This window comes from Sparus aurata, chromosome 20 (genome assembly GCF_900880675.1).
Source record: "Sparus aurata chromosome 20, fSpaAur1.1, whole genome shotgun sequence".
Lineage (NCBI taxonomy): Eukaryota > Metazoa > Chordata > Actinopteri > Spariformes > Sparidae > Sparus > Sparus aurata.
This window is the reverse complement of record NC_044206.1, coordinates 10303739-10327051: the sequence shown is the minus strand read 5'-3', so window position 1 is coordinate 10327051 and position 23313 is coordinate 10303739. Positions and strand designations below refer to the sequence as shown.

Genomic DNA, 23313 nt, shown 5'->3' with positions numbered 1-23313 from the left:
TTCAGTTTATTCAGTCCTGAAAATGAAGAAAGATTGGTTATCTAATTTGTTTAGCTATTAAAAAAAATCAGAATGAAGATCTTTATCTTCTGATTGAAATTTCTTCTGTTTTTGGGTGACTTTATCCTCTTATCCCTCCAAGTCAGACATGACAACTTCAAAATACTGGACTATTTTCCACAGGTTGGCTTCAGATCCTGCATAAGTAACTAACTTTAAGTAACTGAGTATTGTTTTCTCTATGTCACTGCCATCCAGTCCACACAATGCAACGAGGCATCACAAGACACCTGTTGGATCTGGTTGCCGACATGGCCCGACACTCATATTACGACTCACAGTGCTGGAGAGCGGAGCATTACTCAGGAGCTCTGCACACACATCCATGGATGCAGTTTAAAAAGGTACGGAGTGTGTGCCTGTGCTGGTGTGTTGATCATTTTAGACGTTTCCTACTGCACACTAGACATGTGGGCGGTCACTATCAACTGAGTGTATTTGCAGTTACAGTTCAGGGTTGAGAAGTGTTCCTGAATAATTTTCACCTTATTCATGACTAATGAAGTGCGAGTTTTGCTTGTTGTACAGATGAATTATTTCACTTCCTTTTGTTTTTTAATATAAAAACATCTACATTATACTATTTATGCTCAACTGTATAAATGATCTCACAGACGAATACGTTTTATTAACTGTGTGAAGAGGCTGAGATAGTTTGATTTGTGTCAGTTTTCAGTCTGCTGTCATGTCACACACAAGTACCCGTCTTGACTGCAGTGTAAGAGGAGAGTTTGATTGAAGTGAACAGGGTCTGTTTGGAGACATGGCCATTTGTGTTTAATTATTCAGTTGGTACCGTACGGCCTGTTTCTTATTGGGTGCTTTGTCACTAATGACAGTTTACACTCCACTAACCCGCAGGCTTCCTCTGTACTTTCTCTTCAGCTGGGATGAATTCTCTTTTAAATTTACAGACTGCCCTCATTTTCGACTTTTGTCCTGTACTGGTGTTCATTTGTGATGGAACCCAACTGCTATTCTGGCTGATTTGACCTTTGCTGTGGTTGGGTAAGTTGGGATCAGTTGTGTATTATGTGATATCATCAAACTTCAGGAAAAAATGAGAAACATAAAGGTCAAAGTCATCCCACAATATCAAGTAAAAAAAAAAAAGTTCCACAGGTGTTACGAAGATGGATGTTTAGGACCTTCGAACCTTGGCTTTAAAAGGTTGTTATGCCAGACTTTAGCTTATATTTTGAGTTGTTTTTCTGTGAGCAGTGTTCACTCTAATGACTCTGTTTTCATTTCCACCTGGTCCTGAAAAATTGATCTGGGTCTTTTGCTGCTAAATGTTTCACTCAGTTCACCAGCTAGTTGCTAACATGCCCATTTGTTGCTGGGTCGATGGAGTGCATTGGGTTTGTAATTGCCCTTTTTGGTAAAACTGCCTGGTGTGACTGGAACCACCGTAACACTTAACAGTCGACAGGTGGTCATTTCTTTCATATAGCCTCTTAAGGACAAATGGATTTTAACGTTTTTTGAATAATTGTGGATTTCAAATCTCTCTCTGGCAGACAGCAATGCTTGTTGTTTGCTATACAATGCATAGATGACACCAATTTTCATTTTCTCACTTCCACTTTGATCTAACTTCAGCCTCTGATACAGACTGTATCATGACACTGCAGTGTTTTGTCACACATTCTGACTTACCACTGCATAAGAAATGCCCCATGGTATGCACACTTGCACGAATTATGGTTCCACTATAGTCAATGTACACAGTCATAGAAGGAGGGGAGCATGTGTTCCTGCGGTATTAATGACAGAGGGGGTGGAGGAGAAGATTCAGCTCATAATCCTACTAATCCTACAGGCTAAACTTCTTAAATTGCCCCTGCTCCTTCTCAATGGACTGAACATTTCAGCGTGCTCACACACACGGACACGCAGAATTCCAGGCAAGCAGACGCTCCAATTAGCACTCATCAGGCTTCCTTTGCATCGACGCAGAGTGATTCTGGGCCAGGAGCGGTCCCTCGGAGAGCCACCTAGCCGAGAGAGGAGGAGGAGGAAAAAGACACATTGGTGTATTTATAGAAAAATGAGGCCTCACAATACCCTTTTTGGAGAGAGAATTATTAAGGAAGCGAGGTGCGCGGGTGCACGCGTCCCAGTTTTCTGATTAACACTGTGCAGGCATGCTGGCCCTAGGATGAATCAGGGATGAGACGCAGGAATAACTCCTTGACACACTCGCAGAGAGACTGCGCTCGCTTCTTGTGCACACTCACCCTTTGCACATGAGGACACGGCTGTTGCTTCAAGGTGGAAGAATGGGGCGATGTTTTGAGTTCGTCACCCTTGCTGTTTGACTTTGGGTTGTAGGGTGATCACAGGGGAGTGCTTTTTTTTGTCATTATATCTGAGAAGACAGATTGGACATCAGGCTGCTAGCAGGCCACCTGCTATCTGAGAGTCAAGATGAAGAAGTTTTTGCAAAACAAAAAAGGCCGATACTCTTTTCGGCAGAGCAAACGGGGCCCTCGGTATCCAGCTAAAGATTTCTGTAAGTCGTTTATCAGCTTCGTCCTCTGTGTGAGTCCTGCTGTGGTTTTGGAGCACATCATTAGCTTCCAGCTGTGCTAGAGGGTTTATGGTTGATTATATTTAGCAAAAGCCAGCATGTCAATATGTGTAATTCTGTATTTGTCATATTAGAGATGTTTTTGAAAACTGTCACAAACTGTGGATTAATTAAATCTCATTTTAATATTCTAGTCCAAAATTTTGCCTCCCACTGCCTCCATATTTGCCACTTTACCTCATCTGGTTACTATGTATCTCTCACTCAGTGGTGTGCTCTGTTGCCTTATTACATAATTACCATTCAACAGGACAGACTTGAGTGTGCACTGTTAAAAAAAAAAAAATTTGCTGGAGGAACTTTTGTCTCTCAAACTAATTAAGGTCACAATCTGTGCGATGACTTAATTTGATTGGCTGCTGCTGCATTTGTGAACCAGGTCAGGGTTAGAGAGTGTGTCATGGTTCAGGGTAGAGGGTTACAGAGCTGCACTCCATAGTACAACTTGAGACACAGGAGGAGAGACAGAGAAGGAGTGCCTTGAGTTGGAGCTCAAGCATGCAAAGGATTATTTGATCCAAAGGTTTTTTTGCAATGTCGGTAGACTTGAATATATTGGCCACCGTGGGTAAGTGTATACTTTACTTCATTTTTTCCCTCGTATTTTTGTCTGCAGTCCGCTCGGACCTCGGAAACCTCGGATTATCCTTTCTTTCTTCCACCTCACCTCACCTTTTTCCTCTCCTGCCTTTAGTCCTCAGCATGCCGTCGTCCAATCAGGGCTGGCCCGATGAGTTCGGCTTCCAGCTGGGTGGGAACGGTCCCAGCTACATCCTGTCCGTGGAGGAGGGCAGCAGTGCACACCTGGCGGGGCTGCAGGCTGGGGACCAGGTCCTGGAGATCGAGGGTCACAATGTGTCTACACTGGGTCCTCAGGCTGTCATCGCCATCGCCCAGACTCAGAAGAACATCCCTCCCAGTATCGGAGTGGTGTCCCGCATACAGCAGGTCTGACAGCTTTTGAATCCATCGCAGCAGCAATGCATACAAGTTCCCATATTGTGCTCATTTTCAGGTTCATTTTTTTTTTCTTTTTTTTGCTGTCTACTAGCACTATGTTTAATGTTTTTTTCTCATAGTCTCCAGTGGTGCAGCACCTTCATTCATTCTCTTTTTTGTGCCTGTCTCTTTAAAAAAATCCCCATCTGCTCTGATTGGTCAGCTCCCATAGGTCTGAGGAAGCACCAGCGACCATTATTCCAAATCAGCAGTGCCGATATTTTTGCCACTATGGCTGTGCTGAGGACGTGGCTGAGGGCATAGACTATTATATCACAGAGACCCGCTTTATTCAAAAATCAAATGGAAGCTTCACTTTTCTACAATATGGGATCTTTAATGTGTGTAAAGTTACTTACCATAGTACAGTAACCATGTATCGAGAGTGACTCAGGGGTGTGTTCTGGCTTACATAAAATTCATATTTATTTTTCCTGCCTTACAGATGGACATTATACCGGGTCCGGATGGTCGTTACGGGTTCACCATCGTGGGAGACTGCCCCCTGCTGGTCGAGGACTGCTCGCCTTGCTCTCCAGCCGGCCGTGCAGGTCTGAGGGCCGGGGATTATGTCATGGAGGTCAACGGCATCCCTGTCAGGCAGCACGAAACGGCCGCGGCACTGATCAAGGCCTCCCAGGGGAGGACGCTCCGTTTGGGGGTGCTGTGCCTCGGCTCAAGGCAGAAACACAGCATCAGCATAGAGGACAGTCAAATGGGAGGAGAGGTGGCGAGACTGGACCGTAAACATAAAGCTCTGGAGTTCAACCGGAAGGTACGTTTAGATACACAGCTGAGTGCTGGTAAAGTGCTGTATATGATTCGCTTTAGTTGGATTTAAGTGTGTTTACTGTGACCAAACTGACATAAGCGTTTGTCTTGGGCTGTTCCTACTGGTCTGAAGTGGGCAAAAATACTGTATTTGAATCCGATAAAGCCTGATTTGCTGTAGGGTGCTTGACACTCACGATGAGCTCGATAAAAATTAAAGAGCTATACGACCTTTCATTTCGTGCTTTGGGGAAAGATTTCAGTTGTCGCCATTGTAGCCACATTGTATACCTTCAGCCGGCTTGTTTGGTTACATTATGTCATCCCAGTTGGTATAAATATCCTTCTGACAGCTTGTTTGTTACCCAGTCACATTGTGCAACAACGCAGGTGTCAAACATGAGAGAAAAATGAGGCGCGCTTGCCTCCTTGTGTTGCCAAGAGATGCTGCTGCCGATGAAATCAGATCAAACTTCAAACTTCAACTATCAAAACTTTTATGGAGAAATGCTTATATTTTGAAACCAGGTTTTCAGTGACATGACGACCAAAATATAGATAAAAGATTGAAAAAAGATTTGCAAATGTTCTAGTAATTTTTAAGGAGTTTCCTTATAATAGGGCGTAATCGTTCAGTATTCAACAAAGTTATGAGTATGTGTGGAATTTAAAACAAATAGTTTCTACTGTAAAAAAAAAAACTATTGAAATTCTTTGGATGAACGGGAAAACATGTGAATTATAAATACGTAAATGAATCTAAAACGGTCTAAGACACGAGAAGACCAAACTCATGTGATGTTACCCTCAGAAATACTAGTTTCTGCTTCAAAAAATAGATGTAGACGTGTTGTTATGGAAACAATCTGGCACTCTGCAAAACTGTGAGGTGAAAGCCTTTTCCCCCTGCTTTTAATCTTTTTACTGACTCATTTTCAAACTGCTCTGACCCTTTTTATCTGTTCTTTCCAATCTCCATCAGGTCGAGCAGATTCTCGGTGACGAGCCTGAAGTGAAAGAGAAACTATTCAGCGTGCTGAAGCAGTACGCAGCCGAGAAGAGGGTCGAGTGGTTGGCCTCGGTCCTGCCCGACATACTCACCACTGATGAGCATCGACAGCTCATAGCCAGCATCAGGTGAGAGACACACGTGACGGCGCCAATACAATACTCTGCCAAATGTTGTGTAAGATACACTGCTGGTCAGAAGATGACTGAAAATTCTGTTCAGAGCATGATCCTCTTTTCGTTTTATTTTTATTTTAAAGAACACAAAAAAAACACAAAAACACAACAGACAGGGTCATCATAGTTGATGATAATTGGTGAAATTCTTGAAACAACTTCAGATTCAAATTTAGTTTCAAATGTAGTTTCCAGTTTTTACAGTAATTTTCACGTTTTGTTGGCACTTCTCAGAGACAACATCAGTGGTTTCATGAGTAAGGATACTGGAGAGCATCATTCTTGTTTCCTGCCTGGCTACAGCAGCCCAGCCCTTGAAACCACGTGAGAGTTGCTACCCCATTGAGCAAACAAAGCCTTATCTGGGGCAGTCTTAGACTCATCATGTCTTCATCCTTTGTTTGAACCCTCCTGTCATCCTGTGCTGTCAAACTGTCAATTAGTAAGTGCAATATGTAAGGTTTTGATTTAAAACATTCAATCATCAGCTAAAATTATCAACAGAATTAGAAGAAATATCAGTTTTGAAGTTCGGTGAAAGACATCTGTGTATTTCGAAACATCTATTTAAGTTAGATTTCTCACCAGCGAGCCACAGCGGCCCAAGTGTCCTGTGCTGGCGGCTTAAGAACACACTGGTGATATGCCTCCCCTTACGTGTTTGGCATATTAATATCACAGGTGGCCAATTCTTACATTCTGCACCTTTAAAGCCAAAGTACTCCAAAATTCTTGCATTACCTTCCTAGTCCAGACTCCAAGGATAGTTGCAAAGCCTCCGGTGTTGCATCAGTTAGTACTCTCACTTTTGGTATTGTAGCCCCAGTGAAAAGTAAAATAATCTGCAGGGATTTAATTCATAACGACAGCGTAAACAGGCTTTCCCTGTTGGTCGCTCTGCCGCGGGATGGTTGGAGTGGGGTCTTGTCTGCTGCCAGCCATGTCAGAGCTACTTTTTAGGCTTAGGTGGGCCCCATCTGCCACCCGTTGGGTAAATCCACACTGATACTCCAAGTCGCTTAAGTGTCATCAGCGTTAGTGAAACTGACAGGGAGGGGGCCTCGAGCTTGGAGTTTTTAGGGGTAAATGAGAATTGGCAGCTGATGAGCCCAAGACAGATTGAGATGAGTACTCTGGTGTTCATGCTGCTCGGTGTCCTGCAGTCCCTTCCAGGGAAAAAAAAAAAACAGAAAGGACAAAAAGCTGGAGCTGCAGCCAGCAGGTTTTATTTGAAGGTGTGTGGCTTAATGTTTCCACAAAATGGAAGAACAGCATGTGACTAAACATGAGGTAGTGCTCAGGTAGCCAGAATTCTGTGTGTGTTGTGGGTCTGTGCCAGAACGACCAGCACTCCTGCCTCTCTCAAAGTCCCCAGGCAGTTTGTCCACAGATTGCACTTCTTCCACAAGTGGAGCCAATCAAACCCCTTTGTTCTCTTACTACGCTGGCTCCCTCCACTACTACACCGCTCTGAGTGGTATTAATATACCGTAAGAAGGGTTTCCAGCAGTATGAGGTCAGCACTGAGGTAGTTTTGTCGGTTCCCTTCTTGAATTGGAATTTTTTCTGCCTTAAATTGGTCATGAATAATTCAAACTCCGTCGACTGAGAACTCCTAATTTGTATTATGAAGGAAACTCCTATTTGCACCAGCACCAATAATAGTAATAACGCTGTCTCTGTGTTTTTCATCCCCCACCCACCCATTTCACAACTCTCACCTCTCTCTCCCCCTCTCTCTCTCTCTCTCGCTCTCTCTCTCTCTCTTAAGGGGGTTTGTTTTTTTTCTCTGATAGATTTCCTTCTCATTATTCTGCTCAGAGCTCGTGCTGTTCCCCCTTTCTCTTTCTCTTGCTCTCTCTATCTCCCTATCTGTGGTGACCATTTTCCCCTGACACTTGGTAAAGGCAGCCTCCCGCATGCACCAAGGTCCCACCATATCTTTTATCCCTCTCAGAGAAGCGGCGCAACAGCAGTAGGTGTCACTATTACATGGTGCAAGTTAGCGCTTTAGTTCATTTCAGAGCTATGGGTTACAGCTAAACACAATGAATTGTCTGGGGTGAGTATACCTTTTCCATTCTTTTTCGATTGCATCTTGCTTGTGTCAGGATTTTTCTGAGATGCAGTTGCGGATGCAGGTTTGTGTCCAACCGATTTTATGTATTTTTGTTTTTATTCAAAGTGCTATCAGTGTGATTACATATGTGCAGTGGGAGGCAAGTGAATTTTTAATGCAATCCAAGACGGTGCAGGGCGACAGCTGCTGTTGATGTTCAAATGTGATGTTTTTCGCTTCAAAATCCTCTGTTCCCCAGGCGCTTTCAAAGCTTTCTTCAAGGCAATTTGGAGCTTTAAAGCTATAATTTATTAATTCATGTAAACAGTCAACAGTGTGTTCATGTATAGTTTAATGTGCTGCGACCACACTCGGGCGGAGACTGCTTGTCACAGCACAGTTAGGAACATGAAAAAACACTATTGTGCTATTGTCTCCTTGTCAGTAGGATGACTGATGCTCTGCTTTTAATATATCATCTCTGCCACGTGTTTGAGGGTGTGTGCCTGTGCCTATGTGTGTTTGAGGGTGTGTGCCTGTGCCTATGTGTGTTTGAGGGTGTGTGCCTGTGTCTATGTGTGTTTGAGGGTGTGTTTGTTTGTGTATGTGTCTGGGTGCTTTTGGGTTGAATGTTGATCTTACTGAGTACATAAATATACATTTTAGACTTCATCTGTCTGTATGTGTTATCTGAAAACAGAAAGGCATTTTTGGCTTTTCTTTTACGCATGATGTCTGACAGTAACGGGGTAATGGGTAATATTAAAGGGGCAGTATGTCGTTTTAGAGAAGGAACTCACAATTGTGATATTTACGCTGTTGATAAAGTAATAATACGACATTTTTATTTTTTCATAACTGAATAATAAAGCTGTTCTCAAGGAAGATAAAGTCCCCAGAACACTGTTTGAAGCTAGAAAGGTGGCAGGGTCCGCCACATATCAACAAAGCAAAACAGAATGAAACTGTTTTATCCTTTAAGATCCGTTTGTTTATTCAGTAGTGATATCAAAGAGAGTTTGTTTATTTAGTTTGTTTAAGCATAAATAACAGTCAGTGAAGATCTTTCTCTTCTGATTAAAATGTCTTCTCCAAAACTACATAATGCACCTTTAAGGTCATGTAGATTTCTTTGAAATCAGGTATGCTTTTTCAGCTCTGTTCCCGCAGTGCATGCTGTGCACAAAGCTTTCTCTTTCAGCAGTGCTGATAATGATGGTGTTTAATCGCAACTCTAGGAGGCAGCTGCTGCAGCTTGTTTGCAACCACTGCTGAGCTGCAAAGATGAGAAACATTAGTGGCTCACAAGTGCCTTTGCAAATTGTTCTCATTAAAATGGGGGATGAGCACAAGGAGTACTAAGGCCGGTGCATTCAGAACTTGGAGGGGAACAAGTTGTCTCTTTTCATCAGCATATACATCTATTTATCTTTAATGGTACAATTAGACACTGCTTTATGTTGCAGGGTTTAAGACATACATACATTTGAGACATAACATTTTCTACAGATAGTCATGGTCCCAGACATAGCCCCCTACTGACTTTGGCTCCTCCCATCTGGGATGTTGACATATTTGGTGTTTAGGGAAATATCTTTCTCAAAACTCAGGACCCAAAGTCACCCCCCCTCAAGATTATTTATATTAACTTTTAATGATTGTCTGACTTTAGTGCAAGGTTGCCCAAAGAGGGCCACAGGGTTTGATTTGTCTTTGTTATCTTAAAAGGATGCACATTTAATTAACAGACATTTCATTTTTGAATTTCAATGTAAAATTGTTGAGAGAACATATGTAGTGTATTGGTTTCGGCAGTTCAGAAGCAGCTTGAAGTGATACTCTCGCCATATTGCAACCTAGGGCATTGAGAACATTGTTTGTATACACAGTTTACTATAAAGAAAGGTTTTGACCAACTCACTTTACCAGTTTTTTTTCCGCTCGCTGCTGTCCTGCCAGTGAAAAGTGTCGATCTCCGAATGCGATGTAACAGGGAGGAGAGTTAAGGTGGAACAGTCCTAAAGCTTAGTTCGATATAAATGCACAGATAATTCGTTGTTTTGTCATTAGCGAAAAACAGTATTGACCTTGAATTGAAAAAGGAGCCTCATTTAAGAAACACTTCCAAAATCAAAAGCCGGATAAGTCACGTGAGATCTCTAGTGAATAGTTGTTGCCCGAAGACAGTAGCGCTCCACCTTAACTGTCCTACAGGTTACGTCGCATTCTGAGATCGACACTTCTCGACCGGCAAGACGGTGGTGAGCGGAAAAACAACTGATAATGTGTTCAAAAACTTTCTTTTTAGTACACTCTGTGTACACAAACAATGTTCTCAATGCTCGTGTTCATGTGTAGAGACCCTGGTGATACTACTAGCAAAGTTTCATGTTGTGTCGAAACTTCTTAGAGTTTTAAAAATAGCTATTTTGGTGCTATCATAAAAGTGCCCATAGCTCTCCATTGAAAATTATTTTGACCCGAAAACGAAAATACGGTCAACCATAAAAGTGACACTTTCGTCGTAATTATGCTTTTAAACGAAAGTTCGACTCGTGTAAATCCACAAAAAATGACCCGGGTTTGAATTTTGTAGAGAGTTTCACTTTAAGTGGGCCTATGTAACAATTTGGAGCAATTTACATACATGAATTTTGTGAAATATTTGAGCGAATTTTAAAGTGATAGGAAAAATGAGACCTTCCCTGTCACTCGGTTGCATACACAAGCCTGTATATGTAGGTTTTATTTGTTTAATGCTGCTGGACTGTGGATCTCTTCAACTAGGGTCAGATTTTTAAGCGGCTGTCCATCAGATGTGACTTTATATACATTCTAGAGTGCCTCTGTTCCACTAACAGAGAGCCTCCAGCACAACACAGTGTTCCACAGAGCCTCTTTAAAATCAAAACCATATCATAGGCACTTTGGACGCTTTCAAAACACATTACTAAGCTCATACAATATAGTCAGGTTCGCAGTCACCACCCCAATTGACTCCAGTTTATCTAAGGGTAGCTGACAGCAAGCAGGGCTTTTAATCTGACTGGCCCGGTCCATCAGTCTAAACCTCCCTTGCTAGTGATCTAAACAACAATACTGCTCCCATGCTCCCAGCCTGGACTGCTAGCCGTGTGGCTAACCAAGCTAGCTGGCTAACAGCAGCTACACTTAGCAGCAGTTAGCTGTTACTCTGGTGATCTGCTGCCCCTATTTGTTTTGACAATAAATTTGACAGGGGGCCAGTTCCTACATTTTGCACATTTTAACCAGAATCCCTCAGTAATCCACTGTGCTGACCTTTTTCACCAAAACAATTTTTAATCATATACTTTTGACAAGTCCCTGGACAGAGACCAGCAACCCAGTGATGCTCATAACAGCTTTGGAATCATATAATTATCTTTTTAATTCCACTCGCTTTATCCTTAAATGTGGGACCCACCACTGTGTGTCCCCTTTTTTGGCAAGAGACACAGGACAAATAGATTCTCTCCAACAGGTTCTCTATCCTTTCACACCTCTCAGTATGGGTTCAGCCATGGCATCAGTCTCAGGCTTTTGACATTCAAGCCGTGTCTGGACAGTCGAAATGAAATGAGGTCTCGTCTTTGTGGTTTTCTGCTTGTCATTCCTCCCTTTTGAGAAATCCATCCCTTCCTCCCTGCTTGCTTCCTCCTCCACAATGCTCCGTCAGATAATTATAGATCTCCGTTCTTTATAAATGAGGTCAAATCAGAGCACTCATCTAGTTTCCAAGAGTTGACACGGAAAACTTTTTGTGATGAGGTTGCTGTTTCAACAGATGTCAGTGCAATCTGGGGTGAAAAGCTGCGTTTCTAAGAGCACCATGCTGATTGTAGTGGCTGCACAGACACATACAAACACATCTTAACACAGACATGAACTGTATTTGCGCGACAGACGGAGACATATTAGCGCCGTGTTAAGAATAGACGGCAAATGGCAGGGAAGCATCGAAAGCAAACAGTGAGGGACCGTGTGGGTTGCTACACCTACATCACTACAGAACATTTATAAATATCTCAGGAGTCTGCTCATTGTAGCCAGTCGTCTGTGCTCAGGCAGCACCGTCTCAGATACGTGTACGCCTCAAACCCCATCACACTCTGCAGAGACAGTTACAGCAGGGCCAAGAATATGTGGCCTATATCTTCTGCGGAACAGATTTGTTCCAAAAAATGAGACATTCGCCATTTCTTGAAGGTGACAGCTCAGTGCTAAAACTAATATTGATTCAGCTAGAAAAAAATTCAGTGTGTTTTTAAAAGGATAACTGGTATCTGAAAGCCACCATATGTATGTTTGGTAATTAAATGCAAGTGTTAACTCCTTCAAATTGTTGTAATGACAGAAAAAGTACTCTTTCGTGCTGAATTTGTAGTATTATTGAAGATGAGAGGCTTTTGGAACTGCAGTTATGTGCTTTCCCCAAAGAGGGAGGCAGTATTTGGGGGAATAGTTTGGTAAGTAGCTAAAACTTGAAGCACTTTCTGCGAGGGGTATCAGCACAGCAATATATTGTATTGCTTCCTCTTGCAATATGATCATTATGGTCATTATCATTATTATTACTGGTGCCAAATATCTCTATTTTTGTATTAAGACATGCAGGCACTCTAAACTCCCTACTCCTTGTGGTGTAAACTTAGACTCTCTGCACTTTTTTAAACATTACTTCCTCTCAGTTCATGTCAACATTTGTGGAGGCGTGAAACTCATGTCTGTAACTGCTGTTCTGCTTGCTTTGTGTTGTTGTGGTGCTGAATGGAGAGCTCCTGTAAAGCGCTTAGCAGCACGTTATTGTCTACCACAGTGTAATTTTTGATACTACCACTGGGGGGCCCAGTTGGGAATGTCTGTGTATTTTCTGTATGTTTTTGAGTTATATAATATTTTTTAATCAATTGATCTGTAAAGGAGCATTTTGCAAAGTACTTCATCTCCAGTAGAATACACTAGTGGGCTGGTTTGAGCTCAACTGCAGTGTACAGCATCTGCATCTTAATACAGACTAGCAGCAAGAGTTGGCTTCAGTTTTTCTGGACTGCAGTTTATCATCTGTGGAGAATATTTCTGACCTTTTGGCAGCGTCCTACGTGCATCACATGAAGAGATTACTTCCTGAATGGTTTGTCAAAGAAATGGGAGGCTATCATCCAAAGTCAATGTTCTAACTTTGCTGCCTGGTCAGATCAGACCAAGAGTGGCATAGCCGATATGATCAGCCAGCATCACAGATATATCCATATCAGCATATGTTTTGACTGATATGTTACACGAAATCGCAACCTATAATGGCTGAAGAACTGTTCATGTTATGTGTTAATGATAAAAAAAAGATCAGTGGTTACACTTGATTTGATTGACGTCTGCGTGAGCCTCAAAGAGACCGAATTTGTCAGGCTCTGTTTCATCGTTCCTTTTTCTGAAGGCCTGTCTCTGAACCTACTGTGCTGAAGAGTGAGTATGTGGTGTGCAGTCCTTTTTCACAAGTAAGCTCTTCATACAGGCGCGCAGTGCTGTTATAACAGAAGCTGACCTTTAAGTTCCACATGTAAATGAGTTTTTTATTAAATGCAACACAGCAGGAACGTCACAGGGCTGAAGGTGCTCTAATTTACTTTTTGATAAAGTGCTCAAACAACTCTGGATAATGAAGTGAACCGTGGCCATAGCCTCACGTTTGCTGTGAATTTTCTCTCTCTCTCCGTCGTCCTGTACAATGAGTGTGTCCTAATTGCTTTATTTAGCTGTCAAAGTTGTTTTTATGCAGCTCAATTAGCGACGCGTGGACATGTACAGTGGAAGCTGTTATCTCTCTCTCTCTCATGTCTCTGTCAGCGGCTTTGTTGCTAATTACTCCACTGGTGCTGTTTTTCACAGGCACCGCTACACCCAGTCTGCTTGTGGCTGATTCATCTGATCAGCAGCGAATCAGCTCGTCGGAACACAACAGACAAGTGTAGGTGGGATTCAAAACGCTTGTTTGTGCAAATCCGCGTTTGAGCTCTGCTCTCGGATGAGGCTTAATGCCACTGTGATTTATTAAATATGGGATCAAATAATTAACATCTGACTTGTTTGATGTATCAGCTGGGATTTTGTTTTGTTTTGTTTTTTATTCCATTTAATCAGTTCAGTCGAAATTTCATTTAGATCTGGTTTGAATAAATCATGTTGCCTTTTTCCCTCCTTAAAGAACACATAAGTACATTGTTGTCATAATGAATCCTCCAAAATGATGTGATATCACCAGTTGTCACTGGGTTTAAATGTCCAAAGTTAATTTAAATGAGACATTCTATGCTCATCCTGTAATGAACTAGCAACCAATCAAAGCGCTTTACAAAGCAAGTCAGCATTCACCCATTTACACACACTGGTGATAGAGGCTACCGTGCAAGGTGCCACCGTCTCATCAGGAGCGATAATCATTCATATTCACGCATGGCAGGGGCCTGGAATCAAACCGGCGACCTTCTGGTTGGTGGGCGACTGCTCTACCTCCTTAGCAACAGCCACTCACCTAATGTCGGCTGGGATCGGCTCCAGCCACCCCGCGACCCTGCAAATGTGACAACATGTTTCAGGTACTTCAGGAGCAGTTGTGTGAGAAAGAGAAGCTCCTGTTGGTGCTGACCGTAACCTTTTCCGTGAACAAAAACCTCTACAAAAAAGGCAAAAAAAAAAAACGAGGGATGTAGAATGAAATGTGAGTTGTAGACTCATGATGCTACGTAAGAAAATTAAAACAATTTTTTTATGTCGGAGTTCAGGAGTCTCAGCCTGAGAAGAGAAGCTGCTCTGTAGTCTGGCAGTATGGCAACAGATACTTGGCAACACATTAGGGTTACGTTTGGTCGGCTACAGTGTGAACTTCCTCACAAGCATAGCTATAGAAAGTGTTTGTGTGGGTGGCTGGTTGTCCTGTCTCCTGGCAGCAGTTTTGATCACTTGAATTAAAAGCGGTTTTCTGTTGTCGGCTGAGTCTTTGTGTGTGGAGGATGACTCCTTTTGTTTTGAGCTGCGGTTCGGGAACAGTCAGTTCCTCACATGGAACAGCACTGACAGTACTCACTTATTCCTCTCTATGACATTAAGCAAGTGTAGCGTGCCACAGAATGTACATAAAGTCTGTTTAGTAGGGTTGTTTTAGAAGCCTAAATACTTTCTTAGTACTGACCTGAATGCAGTTGTCTGAAAAAAACATGAAAATGCAACACTAGAACTTATCTGTAAACGTATTAACACCATTTGTCTGGTTGTTGGCCAAGCCGTCCCTCTACAACAGATATTTGTTAAAGGTATAGTTTGCCATTTTGGGGAATATTTTAATTACTTTCCTACTGAGAGTTAGATGACAAGATTAATACCACTCTCATGCCAGTGCATTAAATATGAACATACAGCCAGGAGCCAATTTGCTTAACTTAGCACAATGACTTAAACAAGGTGAAACAGCTAGCCCGGCTCCCCTGCTTCCTGACACATAAAACCACAGCTGGTTTAGATACTTTTTTATACTGCACAGCTTAAACAAACAAGATGTAATATGTTAATCAGTGAGATTTAGCAATGCAAATAGAGGGATCTCGCCTTTCCCCCCCTGTGCTCAGTCTGTGTAGAGTGCTGCAGGGATGTAGGTTAACACAGAAGTTAGCATCGCCCCGATTCCCTCGACAAAAAGCCTCTGGGATTTTTCAATTGGATTTTGGATTATTGCAGAAAATAAGCTCTGTGGCAAACACACAAAGTTTATAATACCTACACGATCGCCACAAGGACAGAGCTAATGTAACTGATCAGTTTACAAGTTGGAACGTAGAAGATGAGCCCCAATGACGTTTTTTGTCCCTGACAACCTCGGTAGACTCATTTGGCCACTTGTTAGCAACCACCTCTTTATGCGCTTTATAACCACAGACCTTTTTTTAAGGCATCTCATCAAACAGCCCATTGACTTCAAGATGAGGCAGCACTGCATGCTTATGGTAGACTGTCTCCTTTCTGTAGATTTATAGTTACCATATACACATGAGACTGGTATCAATCTGCTTATCTAACTCTTGGCAAGAAAGCCAGAGTGTGATATAAGACTTTATCGTGCTGTGATACAGAGTTTGTAGGCTCCTGGATTTTTGGTGTTTGACCCGCAACATGGACTTGAAGTCAGCATAATGTCAGTCACAACATCTCTCTCACAAGTTTACCAACTTAATGAAAGTGAATCACTAAATCCGTGTACTGCCTCTTTAAGAAAAATAGAAGAGTTCTAGTGTGATGTTTTTTTTCCCTTGTTCGTGTGTCGTTAAAATGTCACCAGCTGAGCTTTTTTATCATGTGACGAAGCTGTTGGAAAAATACCAGAGTGATTGATGTAGTTAAAACCCATCCAGCTACAGAGTCCTGCCCTGGAATTGGTTAATTATGCTTGTGTTTTACCTCATCAAGCTAAAAAAAAAAAAAAATCTTATTTGTTGTGGGTTAAGGAATGGTAAAGTTGATCAGGTCCGAGATGATGTCGACTTCCTGCACCGAGCTCACGCTGAAAGAGTGCCACAGAGGTGAGGCGTGGACGGAAGCGTAGGAGAGCGAGAGAGTGATAATGAGATACTGTAGAGTGGAGAGAGAGAGGGAGGGAGAGAGAGAGGGAGAGAGAGATGGCAGTGGAGAAATCCCATGCTTGCTCACTCCCACACCTTTTTCTCTTGCTGTATTCTGGCGCTGGTACCTCGCGCTGCAGCAGTGAGACCTCCAGCAAGCAGCGAGTGACGCCAAGAGTCTCTCTCCTCAGATCTTTTCTCTCTGGCTTCGTATTTAACTTCTCTTTCTTTCTTCTCTCCGGGGACATCAGGGAAAGACCACCTCATCTGTCCATCAGAAGCCTTTATCTCTTCTTTGAATCTGAGACTTGAAGGAGGGAGCCTGTTGATTAAGTGTGACTGTATTTCAGCAGCGATCGAGTTGATCAACACTTTTTTAAATTTCTGCTCGTGCCGGATGTTTAACTTCACTGGAAATCAAAGGTTTTCGGTTGTGGACTCAAAATGGATCGAGGTGGATCTGTGATGTAGATCCGTCTTCTTTCCTACTCTTTCTGAGACAATCCTTTGGACAAAAAAAAGCAAACTAACATCACCCCCTTTTATTTTCCTCACATGCCACCATGTTTACCAGAATCTTCATTCCCAAGAAGCACCGGCAGCGCTTCGACGAGGCCGTGTCCCAGAACGTGATCAACCGACTCTGCCGCAGCAAGAGCATCAGCGAGCCACAGGGCAGGATCCGCCGCAGTCGGAGCGAGGATCACTCCGATCGCCGCCACGGGTCCAAACGGGCCAGCTCTGTGCCCAGAGATGGAGAACCTGGTGGAAGGGGTGACGCTGAGAGAGACAGGACTTCAAGGAAGTCCGTCGCTGGGATACCTCCGCATCCCCCCATCGGACCCAATCAGAGGTGAGGACACATGAATTTCACTGTGAAATGAAGTGATAATGTCTCTTTTTGGCTTTGTTTCAAGTGTTGTTTACAATTGGAAACCAGGCTCCCAACAGGTTCATCTCAACACATAATGCAGCAGCCAAACACTTTATTTACAGGCAGAATCTTTTAAAACTGTGTATCAAATGCAGGAAAATGTGGCTTTTTCCCATCCTCCCTGTTTTTTCTATCATCTCCAGATTCTTCTATTGTATAGCTCATGTTGCCTCTTTTACAAAGTTGCACTTAGACAACGTTAAATCTGTGTTTTTGAGAAGATGTATGTACACACTTCAATATAAGTTAGGAAGGGCTCAGGCCATTTTTCATTTAGCGAAATAATCGAGTCTTTAACTCCTTAAGAAACTATAGCTCACCTGTTCATCACGTTAATTCTCTACTGTTGTAGAGCCCCTGACCATTTAACCTCTCTCGCTTATTCTTCCACGCACCAACACGCTGATTACACGACTGGCCCATTAATAACACTACAGTGAAGTGCAGGATTACAGGGGTGGCAGCGCACTCCCACACACCCACACGCTGAGGCCGACAAACTAAGACCCCACAGATTCATCGGCACGGGAGTGAAAATGTGCGGCTGGCTGAACATGTCAAGTGTCGCTTTACGTCATATCTGCAGGTGACACGAGAGCAGAAGCTGATTGTGTTTTATTGAAGAGGTTACGTCATGTGGTGTACTGTGAGTGGCACAGTCAGGAGAAGATGTTGTGCTGCATTCTCTGAATAAACCTCCTCAAGCGTGTTGTATAACACTCTGTCTCACCTCTATATAGATAGATAGATTGACTTTAAAGGACAGCACAATTTCATACTGTTTCACTTTGTTTATATGTGGCGGACCCGGCCACCTCTCTAGCTTCAAACAGTGTTCTGGGGACCTCATTTTCATCTGAGAACAGCTTGTTTATTCCCTTATGGAAAAAATGTATACTTCTGAGTTTGTAATATTACCTCATTAATATTGTAAATATTACAATTGTGAGGTTGAATTTCTTCTCCTAAACTACGTAGGGCCCCTTTAACATAAGCTGGTTTGCAATGTTAACGTTAGCTAGAGCAGATGATCCAGACAACAACGGTGTTGTGATGAGAATGTAATAGGGTTGAGGTGGAATGTTTAATTTAGTTGGAAAATGTTATCAGTAACACCTTTGATCCGTTTGAGTTTTTTTTTTTTTACAGAAAAAATATAAAGCTCTGATTCCAACTTCCTAAATATGATTATTTTTTGACTCCTCTATGAGAGTAAAAGGAATATCTTTGAGGTGGGGAAAAGCAAGACAATTGAGGACATCATCTTGGGCATAAATAAAGACATTTTTCACAGTTTTCTGATATTTTAAAGACCAAACAACAAATCGATTATCTGAGAATGTAGTCAACAGATTTTTGTTTACTCATGAAAGTAATATGAAACCAGGTGAAAGAAGTGCAGCTGCTGTAGAGTAATGAGAATCAGCAAAGGCCTTGAGCAGCCTGATAGTCATGGACACTCAAGGCTGATGCTGAGACTCTTTTTTAAGTGGCTGCACATCCTAACACACTCCACACACACACACACACACACACACTAACACATGCAGCACCCAAATCCCCTCTGCATTCAGCTCGTCTTACATAACCAACCAGTAACCACGGCCATCACACAGCGAATAGGTCTGTTTTCCCTCCCATCTTCGTCTCTTCCTGTCTTCCCCCTGTGTTTACATGGAGAGACAGTGTTGCCTTGAGTCGTTTCCACGGCAACGCACCATGGATCAGCAGCACTAGTGTCTTAATTTTGATGTAACGGGAGGATCCACCGTGTGCTCCTCCACTGGGGTGAAGGAGAGCAAAGCACCACCATCAGCAAAATGTCAAAGCTTTTTTCTGCGATGAGTCTGTCCTGAATTATTTTTCTTTAACGCCAGAAGCTGGAGAGTAAAACGGAGAGGAGGACGTGTGGAGTGATGTGGAGTTTGAGGCTGGACTAGTTTGGATTGTTGTGTTTAAAATAGGAAAAGAAAACGCCTGTGTTTGTCAGTCTTCATCTCAAAGTAAGGTTACAGGAAAGACGGGCGTCATATCCCCACTTGTTCAGACTCCCACGAGCAGGAAGTGACAAATGAAAACAAAAGTGAAGCACAACAACAGCCCTGTAAACGGCAGAGACAGCTGGGCCTCCAGTCCATTCACAGAGAGGCCGCTAAGCATTAGCGTCGCTAAGTGACGTCACAATTGATGCTGGAGGCATTCTAGGTTAGTGGATTGACGACAGTTATGAGACCTGATTAATGATTCAGTCAATCAAATATGGAACAGTCACTTTTCAGGTGTCAGACTTTGTCACATTTCTCTGTTTTACATAATTTTAAACTGAAGATCTTTGGACTGTTGGTTGGACAAATTAGATTTCTCACACTTTGTGAATGAACTTCATGATTTTGTGCATCAGTTAAAGTCAGAAAAAAACATTATTTTGAAAATTGGCACTCAAAATATTATGTAATGCATACGACAAGTCAGGAATTATTTTCATGACTCTGTATCTCTCGCTTCCTGCCTTTTACAGGATCGTTCGTGTCTACAGGGGGAAGAAGAATTTCGGCTTCACTCTGCGGGGTCACGCTCCCGTCTGCATCGACTCCGTCATCCCAGGTACTGCTTCTATATTAAAACCAGTACAGTGCGGTCCTGATAGATGCCTCCTCCTGAGGGAGGACGGGCGGATGCGTTTTATGTGGGTGAGTCTGTTGTGGTGCCAGCCGCTGGGGGTTGAAGGTGGTCAGGAGGTGTTTGTGTGTGTGAGTATGAGTGTACCAGGAAGTGGATTCATCTGACTCACCAATGAAATGTTAAGAGGAAAACACTCAGAACAGGCTGTACTGTTCAGTTACAGCGACTTAGAGCAGGCAGGCAGTACTACGTAGTTACATTCAGAGACTTTACACAGACTTTGATCTGGAGTGTCAGCTTCATCAATATCCTGTTTGAGTTGAACGGATTTTAGGAGTAGATAACTTTTTGAGTGATGTTTATTTTTATGTTCAGTACTATCTGATTATGCTCAGATAATAATCACATTGTCATGGAACGTTATTGTTTTGTAGCATTTAATGATACATGAAAACAAATAAGGGGATGTGTCATTAACATAATATATTTTTGTCATACTTAATACAATCTACATTTTATTATCATGTACTGTTTTTCCCACACATTTCATGCCAGGTAAAACTCGTAACTCTCTAAATATTTTTTTTGCAATTTTCCTTACAGAAACCCTGAAAAGCGTCCTTGTTTTGAGAGTATATTGTTTGTTGGTTTATGTAATAAAACAATCCACAGATGAGGGTATATTTTCCCTGTAATACTTCTACACACTTAAACTTACAAGTGACAGCCACAATATGACATCAGATGCGATTCATAGAAATATCAACATATATTAAGTTTAACATTTTGGAAAATATGCATTTTCACTTTCTTGCCACGAGTTAGACGAGAAGATCAACACCACACTTGCATCAGTCCATTTTGTATGAGGATACAGTTAGCATTTAGCATAGCTTAGCATAAGCTAGCTCTGGGCAGATGTAATAAAATCCCCCTGAAAACAGATCTAAAACTCACACTTACTAACATTTTTAAAGTTTTACATTTTTCATATGTCTTACATCTTAATTTAAATTTAAAAGATTTTACAGGAAATTATTTACAGGAATATTTCTTGGCATAGCCATCAATAAAAAACATGGAAATTGTAGTTTATGGATAAATCAAACTGGGTATGATTCATGTTTGTCAACTTTTTCCCGGTTTCCTGTCTTTGTGCTATTCCATGTTGGATTCTGCCTGTAGCATTATATTGGCTGGGCGGAAACGAGAGGTTATCAGTCTTCTCATCTAACTCTCGCCAAGAAGGAGAATACACTTATTTTCCCAAAATGCCCAATGATTCCTTTAAGGTCATTGAATGGTTCTCGATCATTTCTAGCATCTGTTGTGGATTCAAACAGCTTTTCTTTATAGATTTAGATCAGAACTGAAACAAAGTGAACAACTACAAAGACCTGTTTATTAATTCCCTAAGGTCAGTAATTCAGATGTTTGTGTAGTTAATTTTTTTTTTATCAAATGGTGAGTTTACCCTCAGCTAAATGATTTTTTAAAATTACAACCAGCTGCTTTTTTACCAGAGAGATCATTGGCAACACTTATTGGCACTAAGAGCTTTTTGTGAACTATGTTAATTACTTTCATTTTTATTTTTTTTGTGTAAATTACAGCCGTTAAAATGTTTTTTAATTAACTGTTATTGCTCTCACAAATGAAACTAGCAGACAAGAGAGGCTGTGAAGTTGCTGTTAAGGGAATTTGCCAGGTTCGTCTGCGAGGAGGGTGGTGTGTGCTATGTGTGTGTATTTGATGATGACGGCACCGTTCCCGCCCACCACCATCTCCCACCATCATGTGCTGAAGCAGCCAGGGCGGACTGACTCAGTGGGCCTTATGGAGGTTGATATGGAGATAGTGGGGGTGGATACTAGCATGTCTCTCATCGTGATCTGTACACAGATCCTTTACTGCTAACCAGGAAACCACAAACTCTGTGATTTCAATGCTGTCTCGTGGCCTGTGAATGTGCCCGAACTCGCAAACACTACGTTATCGCACAAAGAGTTTGTTCCATCCAAAGTTTGTGTTACAGAAAAAAGACATGACGTTTAGTGTGAGGAGAATTTAGCAGTGAGTTGACAGATGAGGAGGCGATGGTGGACGGGTACAGTGCATTCAGAACAGATTCCACCAGGGATTGTTTTGACAGCGCTGTTTCCTTACGTAATGAGATTTATCACGGAGACCTTGTTTGTTGATGGGCTTTGTTGGGTGCCATACGCAGATTGACAGCGTCAAATTAGTCACCATCCTTCCCTGTTGTGCCCGTCTGTTCGGTGCACCTTGTTAGCTGGTGATTTTGTGCCAGGATCCATTTTCAATCTGTGATTGATGTTTGATTTTCTGCCATCATTGTCTCCCTCACAGATAGTCCTGCTGAAGAATGTGGACTGAAAACAGGCGACCGTATTCTCTTCCTCAATGGACTGGACATGAGGTTTGTCTTCAGTGGATTACACTAGTTCAGTTTACTTTATTAATACCCGTAGGTAGATTTTGTTGTGCAGTGGCAGGAGAGGGCGTCACACAAACATTGATGACAGGACATACAGAAGACGAGTTAACACACAGCACGAAACAGACATGGGTACTTCCGATGTTCACTGAGCAGGATTAAAGGCAGATAAGATACGACAAAGTGATGATACAAGGGACAATAAATAGGTTTAGGTGTGCATTAGGACTTGTTTAAAAGGGAAACAGCAGCAGGGACAAAGCTGTTCCTATACCGTGTGGTCCTAGATCTTGGGACTACACTATTGTTATTAGCAGCAACAGCAGGAGTAATAGTATTTTTGTCTTGCATGTTGTCCAAGTTCTTGAACTTAGGAAGTATATGTTGGGCTTGCAGGGCTTTGATTTCTCCATTAGAAGCCATCTGCTGCCACTGTGAAAAACATCTTTTACAATAATCTGTCACAGAGCAGCTTTTATTTGGTTCTGTTGTAGTTTCTCTTGCATCATTATTTCACTACATTTTTTAATCTTTAAAGCAGTATGTGCATAGCGTCTGTCTACTGTCAGTCATCCTGAGGAGAAAATCAAAGTCTTAGTCTTAAAAATAAACTTTGAAGTATTTGTGGTCCAGAGGAAAGAGACAGAATAGAAGGCAGATATTAATGTAGAAGTAACAACATTATAAACCTAATGAAACTAATTTAGAGAAAATTTAACGCATGGACAGATGTACTTGAACAGGCTGAATAATTCAACGTATTGGCAAATACACTCCCTAGCTTTCTTGCCAATAGCTGGATGCAAAGATCAATATCACCCTCTTGTCTGTACACTTAACATGAAGCTACAGCCAGCAGCCAGTTAGCTCAGCTTAACAAAAAAGACTTGGTAACACCTAGCGAGACTCTGTCCAAAACTCGCCCACCAGCACCTTGTAAGGTCACTACACTTGCATATCATTTGTTTAATGTGCAGTACCTCCATATAAGTGTAAAAAATGACA

General features: G+C 42.1%; 1 protein-coding gene across 10 annotated transcripts in view; it reads left to right on the top strand.

Moving 5' to 3' along the window:
- grid2ipb (glutamate receptor, ionotropic, delta 2 (Grid2) interacting protein, b) overlaps positions 1-23313 on the top strand; it is a 41589-nt gene that overhangs the window by 1172 nt on the left and 17104 nt on the right. For 2 of the 10 annotated variants that reach the window (XM_030400526.1, XM_030400517.1), the window contains exons 1-7: positions 1835-2575; positions 3348-3601; positions 4098-4427; positions 5406-5560; positions 16869-17147; positions 19747-19832; positions 22221-22290. In XM_030400526.1, coding sequence (XP_030256386.1) covers positions 2491-2575; positions 3348-3601; positions 4098-4427; positions 5406-5560; positions 16869-17147; positions 19747-19832; positions 22221-22290 — 1259 coding nt within the window. In that variant the 5' untranslated portion in view covers positions 1835-2490. Of the gene's footprint in view, positions 1-258; positions 405-1830; positions 2576-3019; positions 3222-3347; positions 3602-4097; positions 4428-5405; positions 5561-7360; positions 7671-16868; positions 17148-19746; positions 19833-22220; positions 22291-23313 lie in introns of those variants that run through there. The other 8 variants (XM_030400523.1, XM_030400521.1, XM_030400518.1 and 5 more) reach the window with 8 other exon arrangements.